Below are 23,463 nucleotides of genomic sequence, written 5' to 3'. Positions count from 1 at the left end.
ACCCTGAAGTCATAGACATGGGCCTGGCACTATTTCTTAGTAACTTTGCAATCTTGGGCAATCAGTAAAAGTCAAATGCTTGCCCATTTGCAAAATGAATTTAAATGAGATCAAGGTGATTTGTAGATGTAGTAGTGCCAATGAAATGTGTGTAAATTTTATTTGTGAATAATCTAAGGCAAATATGTAGAAGTAAAAGGAAAGGTTTTCTCACGTGATGACAGGCTTACTACCTATATTTGATTCTCTTTTAGTGATAGGCCAGGCAGGTGGAGGCAAGGGGCCTCTCTCCGCACCTCAAGGAAGTTCTGATGGGTCTGGGGTCTTCTGAAGAATAATGGAGAGGTTTTCTTTCCTTTGTAGACATCTGTTGAAAAGAATATTTATATATTCTTTATATTTCTCGCATTCCCCTAGAAGAAAGATGATAAGAAGAGCAAAGAGTAAGCAGGACAAGGGGTACAATCTGGATAGTAGAGCTCATCCTCCTAGTTTGTTCAGTCTGGTTTGCAAAGACATTCCATCAGTAACCTTAACCTGGTAGCATATATTTCCAGGTACCCCAAAAAAGAGACTACATAGAAATCCACACTATGCCCCCCTCAAGAAATATCTCTTTTGTATGGCCAGTGCCCCCTTTCATGTCAGAAGCCTGCAAGTGGCAGGACTGGATGTACCATAACTATGAGAAGCTTGGAGAGGAGATTGCTGCTGGCATAGATGGGCGTTGCATGGGCATCGTTTCAATCTCAGGCCAGGCCCTGATTGATGGCAACAACTCAGATGGCCTGGTTGCAAAGAAAATGCAGTAAAATCTCCGTATACCTATACTGACTGGTTGGTTGATTGATCTTTAAAGTTTATCTATTTTTGTGAGAAAAGAGAGAGGGACGGGCAGAGAGACAGGGAGAGAGAGAATCCCAAGCAGGCTCTGCGCTGTCAGCACAGAGCCTGATGTGAGGCTCCATCCCAGAAATCATGAGATTAGGACCTGAGCCAAAATTAAGAGTCAGATGTTCAACTGACTGAGCCATCCAGGCACCCCAATACTGATTTATTCAAAACAGTTCCAAATTCAGAGCAGTTCCAACCCTGCAATCAGTTGTGTAGAGTATTGAAAAACTCTAAATGTGATTAATCTTTTTTATACTCTGAAGTATTCTGGTTTTCTAGATTTACTTAAGAAGGACTTTTTGAGGGTTCCTAGGGTAGGTATTTGTATTGGTACTTTAATATTCTTGCCTCTTGATCTCTGATTGTTTTGCCTGCAGCCTATGCTCTGTGAAGTTTGGTTTAAAGATGGACTTCTAAAGATACCCTGTGCATTGGAGTCACCAGGCCTGTGCACACACTCTTTCCCACCCTGGTCACCCTCTTGATCATCTTCAGTGATACACAGTTTGCTCATCCCTTAAGGTCTAACCAAGGACTACCCCTTTCATAAGACTTCCCTGGGCTACCTCAGACTGCATGGGCCTTTCTTTCTTCTAACCTTAGTGACTCAAATTGGCATCACTTATTTAGGATTTACGTTTTTCTTTGGATCCAATTCAGCATTGCCTGTAATTTCATGTGTGAACGATTCTGGAGAAGGCATATCAAAAAACAAGGCAAGCTTCCTCCCTTGAGGACATCTACGGACATGTTAGGAGAGGCCCATGAAAGTTGAGGGCATGGAGGAGGAAGGTAGAGATTGGCCCTGAGGAGGTGGCCATGGAAGGGTGCACAGAGGTGGCAGCCTTCTTGCTGAGTTTGTGGGGAAGACAACAGGGAGAAAATCCAAAGCTACAGAGAGATGAAAAAGTTTGGACTTGTCATGGGACAGAGAAAGATGGCTGTGGCTCAGTTGTAGTTGTGGAGAGCACATTCCCTGGGGCCAGGCTTTCAGGGTTGGAGTCCTGGCCCCAGCACCTACAAGCTATTATGAATGTGAAAAGTTACTTAACCTCTCTTGGCTTGTTACCTCACCTGAACCATAATGTGAATAATATTGGTATTGACCTCTTAAAGTCATTGTGAGAATTAATAGGTATAAAGTGCATAGAACTGGGCCTCTGTTACGGTCACAGAAATAGTGAAGATGAGCTGCTCTGGGGAAGAGCAGAGACCCATGGGGGAAATGCCACTGGCAAGGGGTCAAAATGAGGTGGAGCTTGTATGGCATGTGTGGGTGTGAGTTGGGGCTTTATCCTTTGGGCAGTGGAATATTGAACTGTAACTTAAATGTTCATGAGGCTATGTTTTATCTTAGTTAAAACTAAAGAGAAGAACTGTCTTATACCCTCTTGCATTCTCTATGGCAACTAGAATAGTTCCTGATAATAAATACTTGTTGAGTGAATGAATGAATGAATGAATGAATGAATACTAGGCTAAAAGATCCTCGTTTCTGTGTACATGGTATCAATATACTACATTTTACTGCAGTGTTCACTGAAGCTCTCCTTCTGTGTCTAATACACTTTACTTCTTCCAGACTGTCACATCTATGAACTTACTCTTCTCCCTCACTGTGATCTTTGGTCTTTTGTCTTTCTATTCTCCTAGGGCATTTAATGAATTGGGTTTATGTCTGCCTGAATGTCTGCCTCAGGAACTGCAATTTTAAGGATGTGTGATTTCCTTTCCCCACTCCTCCCTGCCAGCCCTCAAGAGTCCTGACAAACCAGTCCCCATCCTGGGTCATTACCTTCTTCCTTCTCCACATCTCTCACTCTCAGCCTCCTACACACTGTAAGTCCCTACATTTAGGACTTATTAAAATGTGATGTTGTCTACTGCATCCTCAGTGCTGCCAGGCAGTCATTTGTTCTGTTAAATCTTCAAAAAATTAAATATTACAAACATTTACAAAGAATATACAGCTCAATGAATTTTTACAGAGTTAACCTCCAACTGATCATCACCTGGGTCAAAAACTAGAATGTTTCAACACCCCTGAAGTCTTTCTCATGCCCCTCCTGATCACTAGTACTTTGTCTTTCTCTGCAGTAAGCACTATCCTAAAGGTCATAGTAATAATTTCCTAACCTTTCTTCATGCTTTAACAACTTAAACATGTACTATTAAACACTATAATTTAGTTTTGCTCATTTTCTGAACTTCACATAGATGGAATTATATAGTGTATGTATTGTGTGTATTTGGCTTCTTTGACTTATTATTATGTGTATGAAATTCATGTCATTGCATGAAGCTATAGTGCATTCATTCTCAGCGTTGTGTATTATTTCATTGTATAAATATACCATATTTTTAAATTATTTTTATTAAGGTATAATCGACTAATTGACATATAACATTATATTAGTTTCAGGTGTACAACATAATGATTTGATATTTGAATACAATGTGAAATGATCACCACAGCAAGTCTAGTTAACATTCATTACCATACTTAGCCATGAAAAAATTTTTCTTTTTTTTCTTGTGTTGAGGACCTTCAAGATTTACTCTCTTGGCAACTTTCAAATATGCAATGCAGTATTACTATAGGTAACATGCTGTACATTACATCCCCATGACTTACTAATTTTATAACTGGAAGTTTGTACCTTATGATTCCCTTCACTCATTGCTCTCCACCGGCCTGCATAATTTCTTTATCCTTTATGTAATTGTTGGATACTTGTGTTTTCAGTTTGGGGTTATGTTGAACAGTGCTGCTGTGGTTATTCCTGTACATGTCTTTTGGTGCCTATGTGCATGTATTTTTGTTAGGAATTCCACTGAGGAGTGGAATTCTGAATCATGGAATAAGAGAAAGAGAATCAACTAGCTCCCAATTTTGTTATTGCAATTTACATACATCCACCATTCCCAGCAGTGAATGAAGGTTCAGGGTTCCATATCTACACTTACATTTGGTGTTGTCAGTATAGTGTTATCTCAGTGTTTTAAAAAAAATTTTTTTAAATGTTTATTTATTTTTGAGAGAGAGAGTGCTAATGGGGGAGAGGCAGAGAGCGAGGGAGAGGCAGAATCCAAAGCAGGCTCAGGCTCTGAACTGTCAGCACAGAGCCCAGTGTGGGGCTTGAACTCATGAACTGTGAGATCATGATCTGAGCCAAAGTCAGATGCTTAACTGACTGAGCCACTGAGGTGCCCATATCTCAATGTATTTTTAATTTTCATTTCTCTAAGTACTAATAAAGTAGAGCCCTATTTCCTATGTTTTGGGGCCATAGATATTCTCTTTTGTTAAGTGCTTTTCCTTGTTTTCTTCTCATTTGTCTGTCTTTTGTTTCTGAGTTTGTAGGAGTCCTTTTGGGTCGGTTGAACAGCATCTTTTGATATACACAGAAGTTCTTATTTTCATGTGGTCTTGTTTATTAATCTTTTCTTTTGGTTATTGTTTTCTATAGCTGTGTAAGAAATGTTCCCCTGTCTTGAGGTCATGAGATATTTTCTTGTATTTTTTATAGAAGTTTTATTACTATTATTATTATTATTAAATATTCATTTTGACTATTATTTGCCTTTCACGTTTAAATCTATAGGTTATCTGAAATTGGTTTTTATATGGAGTGAGATAGGGGCCAAGTTTCTTTTTTTTCCCACATGGATATCCCGTTTTTCCAGGACAATATATTTGAAATGCTATGGTTCACCCACTCTCTCCAGTGACAAACTTGTCATGTTCATGTATGTATGAATCTGGTTTAGGGTTCTTTATACTGTTCCATTCACTTCTGTGTTTATGTCAGTGCCATACTATTTTAATTATTGTACCTTTATAATAAGTCTGGATACTTGGTAGAGCAAGTCTTCCTTGCTTGTTTTTCTTCTTCATAGAAGAAAGCTCTTTACCAATCTTTTCATTTCCATATAAATGTTAAAAATAAGGTTGTCAGGGGGCGCCTGGGTGGCGCAGTCGGTTAAGCGTCCGACTTCAGCCAGGTCACGATCTCGCGGTCCAGGAATTCGAGCCCTGCGTTGGGCTCTGGGCTGATGGCTCAGAGCCTGGAGCCTGTTTCCGATTCTGTGTCTCCCTCTCTCTCTGCCCCTCCCCCGTTCATGCTCTGTCTCTCTCTGTCCCAAAAATAAATAAACGTTGAAAAAAATAAGGTTGTCAGTTTCCTATACAAAAAAAAAAAAAAAAAAAAAAAAAAAAAAACCCTGTAAGAATTTTGATTATAATTGTCTTGAATATAAACATAAGTTTCAGGGAAGAATTGGCATCTTCACAATATTGAGTCTGTTATTTCATTAACTTGTATATCTACCCATTTTTTGAGATCTCTTCAATTTTTCACAATAATATCTTACAGTTTTTTGCACATCTTTTGTTATATTTATTGCTAAGCATTTGATATATTTATGTTTTTTGTTAATGGTATTTTTAAAGTTTCTTTTTCTTATATATTATATTCCTAATTATATTAGAAATATAATTGTATTAATAATTACACATAATTATATCATCATGTAAATAACAATATAATAGATTTTTGTATGTTGATTTTGCATCCAGTTAATCACATATGTTAGGTCTAAAGTTGAATAGATCATTTTGGACTTTTAAATGTATGTTATCATTAGAATCTATGAATAATAAAAATTTCCTTTCTTCCTTTCTAATCCATATGCCTTTTTTTCTTATCTTATTACAATGGCTAGTACAATGTGGCATAAAAGTGGTGATAGCAGTCATTCTTGTTTTGTTCTTGATCTCAAAGAAAAGTTTTTCAATATTAACCATTAAATATGATATTTAACATAGATATTTTGTAAGTATTTGTATCACTCAGCATCTAGTCAGTCCCTTTGAGAAACCAGGGAAACAGGGAAAGTTCAACAAAGAATTATTTAACCATGATAGGAGGGTAACTATGAAAATGCAGAGATAATGTTAAAGGACAGCCAGGGGTGAAGGAGAGTATCCAAGGAAATACAAACTTGGAAATGGAGCTTCCTTCTCAAGGCTTCCTTCCCAGCCCTCATTGTAAGTCATGTGGTTGCAGCACTCTGCTTGGTGGAAAAGTTTTCAGGCTTGCTCAGGCTAGCACAGGGCCATGGTTGAGAGGCAAACAGGAAACAATCTTTTAGGACTTAGGCCATTCAAGGCTGGTGTAGAAAGAGTTAGGTTTCTACTGTGTTTGTGAGGCCAGGATCTTGGAAAGGCCATGGGAAGGCCATTACTGGACCTGGACTGAGGCTGCAAGATTACTGAGGACTACATGCTCTGTGCACAGAGCTGGATCAGATCACCCCAGATGTGCCCACCCACTCACACCTCTGACCAGTGTGCAACAGGAGCAAGAAAAAGTAAAACACTGTACTTTGGAGTCAGAAAGAGAAGCCATCTTTCTCTTGCAGTGTCACTTCAGCACCCCCTTTTGGCAAAGTTCCACATACTTGGTATGAAGGAATAGTGAGTGCTTCAAGAATCCCGTCCATCATAGAGCAGGTACTGAAGAGTGATTTTGGAGCTGAAAGGCAATAAATCGATAACTGGCACAATACCCTTGATCAGATTAAGGAAATTCTCTTCTATTTCTAGGTTGCTAAAAGTATTTTTCGTGAATGGGTTTTGAATTTTATCAAAGGATTTTCCTATTGAAACAATCATATGGTTTTTCTTTACTATGAATGTAGTTAAGGACACTAATCAATTGTTTATTGAATAAAATACGTAACTTAAAATTTGCCATGTTTTTGTACATTTTTGTAATTTTTAAGTGTACCAATTCAGTATCATTAATTACATATACGCCATTACCACTGTTCCAATTTTTTTCATCAGCCCAAAGAGAAATTCTGTGCCCCTTAAGTAATAACTCCCCATTCCACCTCTGCCCAGCATCTGACAACTTCTAATCTATTTTCTCTGAATTTTCCTATTCTAGGTATTTCACATAAGTAGAATTACATATTTGTCCTTTTGTGTCTGGACCACTACACCTAGCTTAGTATTTTCAAGTTTCACTATGTTATAGAACTCCATTTTTGTTGTTGTTGTTGTTTTTTGGTTTTTGGTTTTTTTGAGGAACAAGGACCACATTTTTTACTTGTTTATTTCTTGTATTGGAAGTATTCCTTGATGACATTCTTGGCCTGAGACTCTTTGCCGTAGACTTTAATCACCACACAATAGCAACCAACCACTTTGCAGGGTTTACTCTCTGTGTCAGTTTTATAGAGGCCTGTGCATTTTATAGAGGCCTATGCATTACGCTAGTTTCTTGTTCTCATCAACCTTAATTAGGTTGATTTGGTGTTCAGCACGAAGGGCCTCACCAACCTGACATACATAGGCTCATCACACATGAATGCAACACACAAGGATGGATTTGGTGCTTGTTTAAGGCTTTGGCAGCTTCACAAATTCCATGTGGTAGGCCATCATGGATGAAGGCAGTCTTCAGCACCTCTTGTAAAAAAGTATTAACATCGGTGTCTGGTTTTGGGCGGGAATTGAAACAGCCACTGCTGCCAACAAGAATTTGAAAGCTGCAAACTTTCAGCCTTGGAGGGGGCCATGGTGTGGCCTGTGAGGCATAAGAAATCGGTCAATTACTCACAGTTTGAGGACTCTGACAGTGATGATGACTTTATTTCTGCAACTGCACCTTTAAATAAAAAACCCAGAACAACACCAAAGGAGTTAAAACTAGAAACAAGGAAACCTAAACTGAAGAATCTCCAGAAAGAAGGTATCCCATTGCAAGAGAAAACCCCTAAAAAAAGGATAGCTTTAGATGACAAGCTCTACCAGCGAGACTTAGAAGTCGCACTTGCTTTATCAGTGAAGGAACTTCCAACAGTCACCACTGATGCGGAAGAGGCTCAAGATAAAAGCATTGAAAAATGTGACAGTCGTGGAAGTGAAACAATGAGTAAGGCCCCTCATATCTCCAATTACAGTGTAGCCAGCGATTATTTAGATTTGGATAAGATTACTGAGGAAGATGATTTTCCTGGTGTTCAAGGGAAAAGAAAAGCAGCATCAAAGGCTATGGTACAACAGAGGAAGATTCTTCTGGAAGGCAGTGATGGCGATAGTGCTAATGACTCTGAACCAGACTTAGCAACTGGTGAAGAGTCCGAGGATGACTCTGATTTTAGTGAGAGTGAAGATAATGATGAAGACTTCACTGTGAGAAAAAATAAAGTGAAAGAAATTAAAAAGAAAGAAGTGAAGGTCAAATCCCCAGTTGAAAAGAAGGAGAAGAAACCTAAATCCAAATGTAATACTTTGGTGACTTCAGGAGACTCTGCTCCAGCTTCTGTGAAATCAGAACTTCAGCCTTCACCAAAAAAGGTTTCTGGTTCTTCGGAGGTCACTAGGAAACCATTACAAATACGCAGTCCTTTGGCTGAAAACAAAAAACCTAAGTGGGTCCCACCAGCGATGTCCGGAAGCAGCAGCATCAGGAACCCACTGGCAGGCGTGTCTGTTAAGTCTCCAAATCAGAGTCTCCGCCTGGGTTTGTCCAGATTAGCACGAGTTAAACCTTTGCATCCAAATGCCGCTAGTAGCTGAGTGTGATAGTAAACACATGTTTGATTAAGAGAATCACAGTTTTACAAGTGTGTTTATATTTGATGTGTGTTTATATTTAAGGAGGGTATCATAAGATAAAGGAATCCTTTAATGTCCTATAAATTGCCTCTACCCATTCCATGATGATGTTCTCTGAAGGTATTCAAGATTTCAATAAGGGGTTTGTTTATCAGAATTATCTTGTAATGCCCTTTCCTTCTGGAGAATGTGTTCTATTTTTCCTGTGTATAATAAGTCATTGTCATTCAGTGGTTGTCAGTTTGACATGGAGAAAGTCCATGTTGCATGCTATTCTTTTCTAGAAACATGATGCTCCTTTCTAGCTTTGTCTAATTTATGGCACCTTAACTATTCAGAGTTTAAAAGGAAACATTCCCACTTTTTCCAGGAGACATTTCTGAAATCTTACTTAAGCTACATTGTCAGTTTAATTGCAAAAATGTTTCATATTTTAGTCAAATACTAAGAATTCAGAATTCATTTATCCATTAAAATGGTTGCTATAATGACCTATGTCGCCTACTCAGAAGTAGATGTTTATTGTATAGCAAATAGAATTTCATGACATTTTATGAAGTTCTCATCAAAGCCTTTAATAAAAGTGAAAAAGTTTTGATATGCTCTTTCCTTGAGCCCATTGCACCTGTCTACATTTGTCTACATTTCATTAGGTTGTCTTTATTTCATTAGATTAAATGAATGCTTTATGAAAAAAAAAAAAAAAAGTATTAACATCCATTACACTTCCAGCAGTAATGCTTTCCTCAACCATGGTCATGGGTTACGGGTGGAGCCGAATCTTGGTGCACCTGGGCCTCCACCTCCAGGTATGACTCCATGGTGGCAGGGAAAGAACAGAACTTCATTTTTTTTTTTTAATGACTGAATAACATCCATTGCATGTATATGTCATATTTTGTAATGGTTAGTTATATATGTCAATTTGACTGTGCCATGGATGCCCAGATAGCTGATGGTGTCTGGGTGTGTCTGTGAGGGTGTTTCTTGAGGAGATTAACATTTGAATTGATGGACTGAGTAAAGCAGATGGCACTCCCCAGTGTAAGTGGGCATCATCAAGTCTGTTGAAAGCCAAACTAGAACAAAAGGCCAGTGGAAGGCTGAATTTGCTCTCTGCTTGACTGATTAAGCTGGCTGGGATATTGGTCTCTTTCCTTTAGCACTCCTGGTTCTCAGGCCTCCAGACTTGAACTAGAATCTATACCATTGGCTCTCCAGCTCTCAGATCTTTGAACTACACCACCAGCTTCCTTGGGTCTTTAGCTTTGCATATAGTAGATTATGGGACTTCTCAGCCTCCGTAATCATGTGAGCCAATACCTTATAATAAATATGTTTATATTTGTGTATCTCTGTATCCATGTATCTGTTATCTATCTATCATCTCCCATTATTTCTTTAGAAAAATCTAAATATAAAACATTCATTCACTTGTTGAAGGACACTTGGATTATTTCCACTTTTTGGCTAATATAAACAGTGCTGCTATGAACATTAATGAACAAGTACCTGAGTCACTGTTTTCAATTCTTTGGGGTATATATAGGAGTGGAATTATATGGTAGATCACATGGTAATTCTGTGTTTAACTTTTTGAGGAACCACCAAGCTGTTTTCCAGAGCTGCTGTACCATTTTACATTCCCACCAATAATGTACAAGTGTTCCAATTCTTCCACATCTTTGCCAACACTTTTTATTTTCTTGTTTTGTTTTTTTATCATAGCCATTATGGTAGGTGTGAAGTGGTACCTCATTATGGTTTTGATTTGCATTTCCCTAATGACTAATGATGTTGAGCATCTTTTCATGCATTTATTGGCCATTTGTGTATCTTTTTGGCCCATTTTAAAATTGGGTTGATTATTTTTTTGTTTTTGAGTTGTGGGAGTTATTTATTATCTTCTGGATATTAAGTCCTTATCACATATATGCTTTGCAAATATTTACTACCATTCTGTTTCTTGTCTTTCATTATTAATAGTGTTCTTTGATGCACAAAAGTTTTTAATTTTTACGATGTCCAGTTTCTCTATTTTCTCTTTTGTTGCCTGTGCTTTTGTTTTTTTGTTTTTATAAGTAGGTTCCATGCCCAATGTGAGGCTTGAGCTCATGACGCCAAGATCAGGAGTCACATTGGGGCACCTGGCTGGCTCAGTTGGTTGAGCCTCCAACTCTTGGTTTTGGCTTAGGTCATGATCTCACAGTTTGTGGGTTCAGGCCCCACGTTGGGCTCTGTGCTGATAGCACGAAGCCTGCTTGGGATTCTCTCTCTCCCTGCCTCTCTCTAATGCTCTCTCTCAAAAAAAAAAAAAAAAAAAAAAAAAAAAAAAAAAAAAATAACAAAAAAAAAAAAAAAAAAAGAGAGAGAGAGAGAGAGAGAGTCACATACTCTACTGATGGAGCCAGCCAGGCACCCCTACCTGTGCTTTTGGTTTCATACTTAAGAAAGCATTGTCACATCCAAGGAAGATTTATTCTTATGTTTACTTTTAAGAGTTTTAGCTCTTAAATTTGGGTCTGTGATCCATTTTGAATTAATTTTTGTATATAGTCTAAAGGAAGGTTCCAACTGATTCTTCTGAATGTGGATATCCAGTCTTCCTGGAACCATTTGTTGAAAAAACTACCTTTTCCCTCCATTGAATAAAAGATTTTATTTCTATATTCTTCAATTCTATTCTATTTGTCTATATCTGTCCTTATGCCAGTACCAACCATACTGTTTTGATTACCATAGCTTTGTAGTGCATTTTGACATTAGAAAGTGAGTCTTCCAACTTTGTTCTCTTTCAAGCTTGTTTTGGCTACTCAGAGCTCTTGAAATTCCATATGAATTTTAGAATCTACTTTTCCATTTTTACAAAAAATATCATTGGGGTTATGATAGAGATTGCATTGAGTTTGTATATCACTATGGGTATTGTCATCCTCACAGTATTAAGTCTTCTAATTCATGGACAAGAAATGTCTTTTCCTTTTATTTACATCTCTTTTAATTTCTTTCAGCTTTGTTTCATAGTTTTCAATGTACAAGTCTTTCATCTCCTTGGTTAAGCTAATGTGTCTTATTCTCTTTAGGTCTTTGTAAGTAGAATTGTTTTTAAAATTTCTGTTATATTTATTACCAGAATAAGGAAATAAAACTGATTTTTGAGTGTTGATGGTGCAGTCTGCAATTTTGCTGAATGTGTTTGTTAGCTCTAAAAAGTTTTTTGAATCTTTAGAGTTTTCTACATATAATATCACATCATCTTAGAAGAAAGATAATTATACTTCTTTTCTAATTTGCATATCTTTTATTTCCTTGTCTTGCCTAATTATTCTGGCTAAGACTTGCAGAGTGATATTGAATAATAGTGATGAAAGTGAGCATCCTTATCTTGTTCCTGATCTTAGGGGGAATACTTTCACTCTTTCACTATTGGGTATGATGGGTTGTGGGTTTTTCCTACATGGTCTTTATCATATTAAGGAGGTTGCTTTCTATTAGTGTACTGTGTGTTTTTATCATGAAGGTGTATTGAATTTTTCCAAATGCCTTTTCTACATTGAGATAATCTTGTAGTTTTTTCTCCTTCATTCTATTAATATAGTGTTACATTGATTGGTTTTCATATATTGAATCATCCTTGCATTCTGGGACAACTCCTATTTGTTCACAGTGTAAAATCCTTTCACTATAATGCCAAATTCACTTGGCTAATATTTCATTGAATATTTTGTTGAATATAGATTTCCTATATTCATTAGGAATATTGATCTATGATTTTCTTTTTTTGTAGTATCTTTGTCATGCTTTGGTTACACTGATCTCATAGAATGAATTAGTAAAGTGTTCCCTCCTCTTTAATTTTCTGGGAGAGTTTAAGAAGGATCTATGCTAATTCTCCTTTAAATGTTTGGTGCTGGACTTTTCTTTGTTGGAAGGTTTTTGGTTTCTGATTCAATCTTTGTATTTGTTATAGGCCTATTAAGATTTCTGTTTCTTCTTGAGTCAGTTTTGGTAGTTGTGTTGTTTCTAAGAGTTTGTCCTTTTCATCTAGGTTACCCAATTTGTTTGCATACAATTGTTCATAGTATTATAATCCTTTTTATTTATGTAGTGTTTGTTGTCCTGTCCACGATTTCATTTGTAATTTTACTTGAGCTTGGTCTTTTTTTCTTAGTCAATTTAACTAAAGTTTTTCAATTTTGTTGATATTTTTAAAGAACCAACTTTTGGTTTCCTTGATTCTTCTGCTTTTTGGTTCTGCATTTTGTGTATCTCTGCTCTAATCCTTATTATTTCCTCCTTTCTATTAGCTTGGGTTTATTTTTCTTTTCTTTTTTTAGTTCCTTATGGTGCAGAGTTAAGCCATTGATTTGAGATCTTTCTCTCTCTTTTTAAAATGTAGGCATTTACTGCTATAAATTTCCTTCTGAGTACTCTTTTTGCTGCATCCCATAAGTTTTGGTATGTTTTATTTTCATCCTCATTTGTCTCTAAATATTTTCTAATTTCCCTTGTGATTTCTTCTTTGACCCACTGGTTGTTTAAGAATGTTGTTTAGCTTCCACATGCTTGTGAATTTTCCAGTATTATTTCTGTTCATGATTTCTATCTTCATCCCATTGTGGCTGAAGAAGATACTGTGTATAATATCTATCTTGTTTTTTAATGTTAATTTATTTTTGAGAGAGAGAGTGAGCAAGCAGGGGGGGGTGCAGAGAGAGAGGGGGGCAGAAGATCTGAGTCAGGCTCTGTGCTGACAGCAGACAGCTCAATGCAGGGCTCAAACTCACAAACTGGGAGATCATGACCTGAGCCAAAGTCAGAGGCTTAACCGGCTGAACCACCGAAGCACCCCTATGATATGTACCTTTTTAAACCTACTGAGAATTGTTTTGTAGCCTAACATATGGTCTGTCCTAGAGAATGTCTCATGTTCTTGGAAGGAATGTGTATTCTGCTGTTGTTGCATGGAATATTCTGTATGTCTGTTAGGTCTAGATGGTTTATGTGTTGTCCAAGTCCTCTATATCCTCACTTATTTTCTGTCTGGTTGTTCAGTCCATTATTTAAAGTAGGGCATTCATGTCTCCAACTATTATTGTAAAACTATTTCTTCCTTAAATTGTCAGTTTTTCCTTCATAAATTTTGAAAGTCTCTTGGGTGTGTAGATGTTTTAATTGTTATATTATCTTGCTGTATTAAAAATGTTATTTATATATTGTCTGTCTTTTTCTCTTTTAATCTTTTGGAATTAAAGTTAATTTTGTCTGTTATTAGTATAGCTACCCCAATTCTCTTTTGGTTAATCTTTGTATGAAATACCTTTTTCAATCCCTTCACTTTCAACATATTTATGTCTTTGTTTTTGTTTTAAAAATTTTTAATGTTTATTTATTTATTTTGAGAGGAAAAGAAAGGGAGAGAATCCCAAGCAGGCTCCATGCTGTCATCAGCACAGACTCTGGCATGTGGCTCGATCCAGGAACCATGAGATCATGACTTGAGCCAAGATTAAGAGTCAGACATTTAACTGACTGAGCCACCCAGGTATCCCAATCTATTTGTGTCTTTGGATCTAAAGTGAGTCTCTTATAGATGTATATAGTTGAATCCATTTTTAGAAACCTTTTCTGCCAGTTTTTATCTTTTGATTGGAGAGCTTACTCAATTTACATTTAAAGTAATTACTGATAAGGAGGGTCTTACTTAGTTTTGGCATTTTGCTATTTGTTTTCTAGGTATTATAGCTTTTTTTGTCCCTCACTTCCATTATCACTGCCTTCTTTTGTGTTTAGTTGATTTTTGTTGTGCGTTTGAGTCCCTTCTCATTTCCTTATGTGTATATTCTATACCTATTTTCTTTTTGGTTACTATAGGGATTTAATTTAACATCCTAAGGTTATAGCACCCTAATTTGAGTTTATAACAATTATCTTCAGTAGCACACAAAACTTGTATGTAGCTCCCTTCTCTCTTTCTATTATTAGAAGCCACAGATTACATCTTTACATGGTACATGACCAGTAGTATGTTTTTTATGCATTTGTCCTTTAAACCATGTTTTTTAAATTTATTTTTATTTTTTTATTATTTAAAAATGTTTTAATGTTTATTTATTTTTGAGGCGGGGGGGGGGGGAGAGGCAGAGAGAGGGAGACACAGACTCTAAAGCAGGCTCCAGGCTCTGAGCTGTCAGCACAGAGCTTAATGCTGGGCTCAAACCCCAGAACTGCAAGATCATGACCTGAGCCAAGTTGGACACTTAACTGACTGAGCCACTTAGGTGCCCCTAAACCATGTTTTTAAAAAGTGGAGTTAATACCAAAATTACAATAATACTAGATTTTATAATTATCTATGTATTTGCCTTCACCAGAAATCTTTTTTTTAAGGTTATTTGTTTATTTTGAGAGAGAGAGAGAGAGCATGTGTGTACAAATGGAGGAGAGGCAGAGAGAGAGAGGGAGAGAGAAAATCCCAAGTAGGCTCTGTGCTGACAGTGAGGAGCCCCATGCAGGGCTCATGAACCATGATATTATGACCTGAGCCAAAACTAAGAGTCTGACAGTTAACTGATTGAGCCACCCAAGTGCCCCTTCACCAGAGATCTTTATTTCTTTTTACAGCATCAAGTAACGGTCTAGTTTCTTTTCAGCTCAACCAGGAGGACACCCTTTAGCATTTCTTTTATTATTATTATTAACAGAAACGTTTGTTTATTTATTTTGAGAGACAGAGAGTATGAGCAGGGGAGGGACAGAGAGAGAGGGAGAGAGAGAGAGTCCCAAGCAGACTCCATGCTGTCAGTACTCAGCCCAAAGCAGGGCTGAAACATATGAACAATGAGATCATGACCTAAGCTGAAATCAAGAGTTGGATGCTTAACCAATCGAGCTACCCAGGCGCCCTGCATCCTTTAGCATTTCTTGTAGGACAGGTCTAGTGGCAACAAACTCTCTTATCTTTTGATTATCTGAGAATGTCTTCATTTCTCTCTCATTGTTTTGATTTAGAAATTTCTTCACTTCTCTAAATTTTTTATTTTATTAAAACACACTAACAAAAAATTGACTGTCTTAACCATTTTTAAGCATACAGTCAGCAGTTTTAAGTACATTCATATTGTTGTGCAAACATCAACACCATCCATCTCCAGAACCTTTCCATCTTGCAGAAATGCAACTCTGTACCCATTAAGCAATGATTCTTCATTTCCCCTCTCCTGTCAGCCCCTGGAAACCACCATTCTACTTTCTGTGTCTATGAATTTGACTACTCCAGGTACCTTATACAAGTAGAATCATATAGCATTTGTCTTTTTGTGATCGGCTTATTTCACTTACTATAATGTTCTCAAGTTTCATCCATGTTATAGCATGTGTTAGAATTTCCTTCCTTTTTAAGGCTAGATAATATTCCATAATAGTAAACATTTTGCTTAACCATTAATTAATCCATGGATACTTGGTATGTCTGGTTATTCTCATTGTGTGCTAGAAGCAATATTTGAATATTTGTTTGTAGAAAACATTTGAGGCCTAGAATAACATTATTTTTTTCCCATAGAAGATCTATACTTGCAGGGCACCTGGGTGACTGAATGGGTTAAGTGTCTGACTTCGCTCAAGTCATGATCTCACAATTCGTGAGTTTGAACCCTGTGTTGGGCTCTGTACTGACAGCTCAGAGCCTGGAGCCTGCTTTGGATTCTGTGTCTCCCTCTCTCTTTGCCACTCACCCACTCCCGCTCTGTCTCTCTCTCTCTCAAAAATAAATAAACATTAAAAAAATTAAAAAAGAAAAAAGAAGATCTGTACTTGCTTCCAGCAGGTTCCTAGAAAAATGTAGCAATCCAGGATCACATTATGCACTTTCAGGAATTGAGAAGATTTGAAGCTGGGCTGCAATTTTTGGTGGTCTTAGTTTGCTTCTAGTTTTCCTATGGTCCTGTGGAGACTCAACTGACAACACAGGAAATTCATTAGGGATCCTTCTCCTTCCTAATCTTCAGGGTCTCTGGGATCCTACTTTTATACTTCTCACTCCATAAGGTTGGCAAAAGCACTGCTCAGATGTCTCTGTGGGAAGTAGCAAACACACCCAAGGGGAAAGGAATTCTAATATCAAGCGTACCTCTCTGGATTATCTCCTGAATCTAGTAGGGTAATTCTTAGTGCCTTTATCACCATCAAGTAGTTGATTTTTATATTTTGTTAGCTTTTCTAATTGTACTCATTGCAAAGTTTGGTCTAAATTATCTGTAAAGGAAGTCTGGTGGTTTTTTATTCTACTCTTTTTGTTGCTTCCTCTTAAATTCCATGTAGGAGCCATTGAGTTCTCTGCCACAACCTTCAGACTTCCAAACCAACTTCACTTCTTCAGTCCCAACAGATGGTTTGGCTTTTTGTTCATTTGAGGAAACATATCTTTCTCAATGCCCTCCTCTCTCAGTATTGTTTTAAATTATTTGATTGTTTATTTGTTTTTGTATCTTTCTATATTTTTGTCTACTTCCTTCCTTTCTCAAAATAAAATCAGTCAAATCTTGTTAACATAGCTTCAGCTTTCTACCTCCTATCTCCTCTAATTTCCATCTCACCATGCTTCATCAACTAGAGACAAGCCTGTCTTAAATCTTTCCTGTTTATAACATTTTCCAGGGATTTCTCACCTAAATAAAACCTTACCCCCAATCTCCTACTGTCTTAAGCTGTCATGTCCTTTTCCCCCTTCTTTACATGGCTGTTCTTTCCTGAAGAGAAAACTTCTATGGTTTCTCCTCCACCCCCACCCATTCTCTTGAAACTCTTTTGTAGATGGTCACCAATGACATCTAGGTTGGCAATGACTTTTGTCATTGTCTTCTATGCTAATTTCTTTGGAGCACATGAAACTATGATCTACTTTTCCCTAAATCTCTTTTTCTCTTGGCCTAAATTGTACTGCTATTTTCCTTATTCTTTTACATTTCTGACTATTATGCCTCTGCCACTGTAGCTGGCTACTTCTCTCAAATTCCTTATAAGACAACTATAATTTCAGAGTTTCTGCAAGGTCTTTGGGGGAAGATAAATGGTTCTATTGTTAGAAAGCCAAGAGTTTCAGAGGTGGGCCATAAGCACATCTTAGAATAGGGGAGTAAAAATGGGAAAAATTATTCTGCTTAGCAATCTAAAAAGCTATTTCAAATAAACTGGGGAAATTTTTATAGGTTATATTGCCTTTAGGAAAATGTTTCTCTTCCTTAATGTGTATTTAGACTACATTGTCTCTGAGAAAAATTGTTTGTACCTGAAAAAGGCATGTGAGATTGTGCTTTCATGTTATCTGTAGAACAATTTAGAGGGCTATCCCCACCTCCCACCATGAAGATACTTGAACAGGGACTGAACTTGTAGTAGGAAAGCCCTCTGTAGACTGTTATCCTGAAGCCACCTGCATTGTTATCCTAAACTGACTAGCTCACATTCTGGGAAATGTCCTAGTAGTTTCCTGTGCTCCCTGAGTTCCATGTGTTCCATTATGGTCCAGTGTTAGAGACTCCACTGGGTCCAGAATAGAGGTGTGAAATTTGCAAGAAAAAGGTAAATGGGCTTTTGTTTAATGAGAGAAATAGAAGGATAGGTTTCAAGTCATGAAAACAAGACTAAGAAGTCAAATGTACACTGTGAAAGGAGTAATGCTTTTTCTTTTCTCTAGGATTCTGGGATATGACAATCTATGTAGCATGGAGACTTAAGTTTTCTTCTCTCTCTCATATCATTTCCTGTAGTTATTCCCAAAACTCTAATAAAGTTTTCAGTATGCCCCAGAGCCTTGTTTGAGTGGTTTTATGGATAAATAAAGGATACCCCAGAAAGGAGACATGCTGACATCTCTGCACCATCACCACCATATCCAGGTGTAATTATTGAAGAAGAACTGGAGACACAGAGGTCCAAGTGATGAAGAACAGTGTAAGCAACCCAAGGTAGTTCTGAGAGCAGCTGAGGGGAGAATATGATAATGGAGAGCCAATCACACTTCAGGGACTGCCTTCCCCAAACATATTAAAGGAAAATATATCTGCAAGGGGAGACACTTTCCAAAGTTCTATCTTGAACTCTCTTTTCTGTTCTTGTCTTGCTCCCCTCTCTTGACATATTGTCTATTTCCATGGCCTTCTGTGAGCCTGTGGAATCATCTTCCCCCTCACTCCTAAGTTACAATCACAAGCCCATAACCTGTGTCCTGAACTCTAGTGCCGTATTCCCTACCAAGTGACTACAGGCATACTATTCACACCACAAACTCCATATGATTAAGGTTAAACTTATTGTTTTTACTTTCCATCTACATTCCTTCTATCCACACTAGCATTTCTGTCTTCACTATTTTTATTTTTGTTGGTTGCATAGTCAAGTTCCATTGCCCAGGCTTACACAGGGGTCATCTTCAAGTTCATCTCTCTTGCCATTGTCATCCATTTGCTTAAGCACATCCTGTCAATTCTTCTTTATTAGCTATTCCTTTAGACCCCACTTTTCCATTCTTACTGCTATGATCCTAACTTGGCCCCCTTGCTTCATGCTCTGATTCTCATGATACCCTCCTGGCTTCTAGTTTCTGTTTTTGCCTCTTCTAGGAATCTGCACATCCCTACCAGATTAACAGCTTCCTAAAATTTTTTTTTACATCACTTCTCTGTTAGAACTTTTAGTGATTCCTTTTTGCCTTCCCAGCTGGTATTTAGTGACTTCTCTGGCTGGTATTAAAAATTCTCCAGTCTGGCCCCTTCTACCTTTCCAGTTTTATATCTCTCTACTCCCCTAAATGGGCCTTGCTTTCAACAAAACTGGTCATGCTGTCCCTTTTTTTTCCCTCTCTGTCTCATTGTTTTCTCATTTTCTGGCACATTCTTTGTCTGCTTTCATCTCAGACACATCTTTCACAAGCTCTACCTTAAATGCCACCCAAGAATTGGGGCCAAAATTTCTGTCTTAGCCTTAAACCTCCATTATGTGTTGTAGGGATGTATGTATATGTCTTATTTCTCCAACTAAACTGAACATCTTGTGAGAGTAAAGATGTGTTTCCCATATTTTATTTCCTCCACAGACCCTATCAGAATGATAGACATATTATAATCAGCAAATGTGGAAGGAATAGCTGAATGAAAGAATATTCAAGAAGAAAATGCTAAAGAAGAGGAATTATACAATTGGGAGGAGGTTTTTCCCTGTTCTCATTGAGAATTCTGAACAAAAGGTAATTTTTAGAGCTGATATAAGCTATATGTATAAATTTACCTTTGGCTTCTTGTAGTCATTGGAGTTGGACCAAATTAGACTTGAGCATGCAGATCTAAGGAAAATAGCCAAATGGCTTTTTCTTGAACAAAATTTATTTTTCTTGCCATAGCTATGTAGGAAGATAAGATATGAACATAAAATGGGTCTAGTTTTCCAGTCAAAGATAGGCCTTTTGCAAATATTATTAAACCTGTTATTTCTAAGCCATTTGCAAGTCTGGCTTAACCTACTAGAAACTACTAGAAAACATCATTTAAATATAATTAGATTCCTTCTTCCAGATTAATGTATATAGAGTTTTCTAAAAATAAGAGTAGAAGAAAATGACATCATGAAAGCAGGGGTAAGTTCTTAGCCCTTTAATTCTACAGAAATTATACTGTTATTCTGGTCTGCTCAAATGGTTCTGTTGTGTTTACCCAACACACTGAGAGAAGAACAAAATGTCGAGTTTTAATAAGTTTTGTTTGCTTTAGTTGATAGCAAGTAATTTTTAGTCTCAGAAAGCAATGTTTTGTTTTGTTTTGTTTTTTACTTAGTGCTAATCTTGATGGTGTTTTGATGTCAGTGAGTATTTGGCTAGTTGTATTGCAATTTTGCCAAATTGCTTAGAGTCTGGATGAAAAAAATCCATGAAATAGATTTTATATTAGTGACTTGATATTAAGTGAATTTGGCTGCATTATCTCTGTTTTTTTCACTTTAATCAAAACAGGGTAAGTACTGAAATACTCACATTGAAAGCTTAGCTAGAGCAAATTCTTAATAGGCCATTGTCTGTCTGTCTTTCTCTGTCACACATATATCTACTTCTGTTGCGCCCTTATATTTCTCAGAGAACAAATCTTGGTGATACCATGGAAATGCTCATTCGTCAGATGCACTTTCTGAGGTTGTAAAAAGCATGGCTCCTGGAAGCTTCCTAATGGACTTCTTAATGGGGATTTTCAGACTGTAAAATTGAATGGCTAGGGTTGCTGACCTCTTGAGATCTATAACCTCTTCTGTCATGGTGAGAATGGACATTGTAAGAAAAGAAGAGGGATGTGGCTCTTTCAGGTAAAATCATCAATTCAATGAAGCAAAAATATGAGTATCTGTGGTGGTCATGCATTGCAGATTGCCAACGACGGGGGGTGTAATTGATCAGGGACCCCAGCTGCTCCACTCTGAAATTCATCGTCATTTTGCACCAAGAGCATGCCTCCCATGGACTGCTCTCAGTCAGTGACTGAGCTGGGCACAATATCAAGGCAGGTCTGTTTCTGGGAGCCATGGGACTCCTATGGCTTTTTTCAACCTTCCTCAGACTGCATAGCAGTCCAGGAGACTTTCATCCAGGCTTTTTCCCTGCTCTCCATCACTCAGAGTCAGACTGGCATCATGGTCTAGTGGCTTTCCTAGCCCTTTTCAGCTTCTTTCCTATTTTCCCTCACAAGGTGTTTCCCCTTATGTATCCTTGTACATATAATCCCATCTGTTTCTTCAGTGATCTGGATTAATATGGCATTTACTGGGTATAAAGTATTCTTCTGGGATGCATAGATAAACCTCTGTCAGAAATAGCTCACCTCCATTTCCTTGTTCATTGCTCTTGCAGAAAAGAGCTGTGGGCACCTGGCAGTGGGGTGAGTGAGTATACTTTTTCTGATACTTAGCATGAGCTCAATGAATATTTGTTGGCATCATTCATTTATTTAATCAATTGTCCCTTTAGCCAGGAAATATATACACTTAGGCATACACTTATCCTAAGAATTTCAGTGAGGTAAGAGCATCTTTAAACCTTGGTTTATTTGGGTGGTGAACGCAACTTAACTGCATGTTTTTCAAGAGTAACTACCACATAACAAAAATGGGGCTGGGCACAATAGGGATTCACAGCATGAAGTACACATTTTGACCTCTACTCTGGAAGAATATTTAATTGAATTAGGAAGACAAGGTTTATAGTAACAAAATCATACTTAACAATATAAGTATGTAATTCATTATATAATATATAATTTATAGGACTTTATAATTTAGAGTATATAAAGGATATAGAGGGGTACCTAGGTGGCTCAGTCAGTTGAGTGTCTGACTGATTTTGGCTCAGGTCATGATCTTACAGTTTGTGGGTTCGAGCGTCAAACGTGACAGTGTGTTCAAGCTCCATGAGAGCATGGAGCCTGTTTGGGATTCTCTCCCTCTCTCTCTGCCTCTCCCCCACGCATGCTCTCTCTTACATGCTCTCTTTCTCTCTCTCTGTCTCTCTCAAAATAAATAAATAAACTAAAAAAATAAAAGATATAGATACAGGAAAGTTTTTATGTTTATGGGGTCATACCCCAAATTCTCATCTGAAAAAACATATTCTATCCGGATTCTGTTTGCAAAGATTCCTTTCCACTCAGACATTTTTATTTCCATTAGTGAGTATAGACTTTATCTGATATATATAAAGATGAACTCTGTCTAGCTGGCATGCTCTGGAGGAAGTGAGCTTTTACCTTTGTATAACTTCTGGAGAAGCAACTTACACAGTAAAATATTGCAATGTCTTTTCCCACCTCTCTCCGAAACGTAAGCAAAACCCTAGCATCATGTTGGAGGCAGCCTCCAGGAAGGTACCATTAATGTAAATTAGAACTAGGAAGGTGTCTGATCAAACTTCCTTGTTTTTTAAGTGAAGAAATAGAAACATAATGAAGATAAGTATCTTATAAGGAAGTTTTGGTTAGAAGCAGCAACCAATCTCAGTTACTTCAAACAAACAGACACATAAATAGAATGTATTATAAGGATTCAGGGGTATTCCATGGAATCCAAAGGGACAGATAAAGCTGGGCTAGAAACAAGGCTGTAGAAAGCCCTGGAGAACTCAGGAATTCTCTTTTTGCCACACTTCTTAGGTCTGCTTGGTGTTCTTGGCCCTGGCTCTCAGAGAGCGCTCACATTCACACTGCAGTTCCAGACATATAAATTGGCTGGCTGTCTTCAATCCCTAATCCAGGTTTCTGGAGGAAAGAATCTGATTGGTCCACTGTGGGTCAGTTGTCCAATTTAGCAGAATTAGCTGTTGTGTCGGCAGGGGCCTCACATAATAGAAACTTGGCTGCATGTAAGGATGGGAGATGGGAGCAAATTGTATACTGTGTGAGCTCTGCTGATACCCCAAAGACATCTGCTGTAAAGGTTGTATGCCAAGTGCATGGCAGAGGTAGGGCAGGCTAAGTGTTCTCACTCCCTAACTTCGATGATTCATCAGCCCCTTGGGCCTAGGGCAGTGTAAAATACACACCCATACTGCACACGTGCATGAAGACACACGTAAAGATGCACACACAATTACATTGTGCATATGCGCATGTGTGCACAGGCATGTGTGCATATATACATGCGTACATGCGTACATGTATACATACATATGGGGTGTTTGTCAGGTGGTGGTGAGGGCAGGAGGTCATATAATGTAATTCTCCATGTCATGGTTTACAGGCTGTTTTTTCTTTGATTTTTTAAATATTTTATTTTAGTTCTAATACAGTTAATCTTTGATTTTTTTTAATCTTGAAAAATAATTTGCAATTTTATCCCTTTCAAGATAAAAACTAGAATCATAAATTTATATTTCATGATGCATGTAGCTGATTCTATGGTGTTTCAAC

The 23,463-nt window shown here is 37.5% G+C and overlaps 2 protein-coding genes across 6 annotated transcripts in view; both read left to right on the top strand.

Moving 5' to 3' along the window:
* The window catches only part of RFX8 (regulatory factor X8), a 264,352-nt gene that overhangs the window by 77,461 nt on the left and 163,428 nt on the right, over positions 1-23,463 (top strand). Inside the window, exon 4 of one of the 5 annotated variants that reach the window (XM_040454065.1) lies at positions 19,620-19,769. The exons of 3 other annotated variants lie outside the window; for them this stretch is intronic. In XM_040454065.1, coding sequence (XP_040309999.1) covers positions 19,698-19,769 — 72 coding nt within the window. In that variant the 5' untranslated portion in view covers positions 19,620-19,697. Of the gene's footprint in view, positions 1-19,619; positions 19,770-23,463 lie in introns of those variants that run through there. One more of the 5 variants, XM_040454066.1, reaches the window with a different exon arrangement.
* Positions 7,402-9,138, top strand: LOC121016434 (RAD51-associated protein 1-like). Its single transcript, XM_040454068.1, has one exon. It carries the CDS (start codon positions 7,481-7,483, stop codon positions 8,483-8,485), a length of 1,005 nt encoding a protein of 334 aa, XP_040310002.1. The 5' UTR covers positions 7,402-7,480; the 3' UTR covers positions 8,486-9,138.

Source organism: Herpailurus yagouaroundi, unplaced genomic scaffold, assembly GCF_014898765.1.
Source record: "Herpailurus yagouaroundi ecotype Mexico unplaced genomic scaffold, PumYag 210, whole genome shotgun sequence".
NCBI classification, from domain to species: Eukaryota; Metazoa; Chordata; class Mammalia; order Carnivora; family Felidae; genus Herpailurus; species Herpailurus yagouaroundi.
This window is presented reverse-complemented; position numbering and strand designations above follow the sequence as displayed.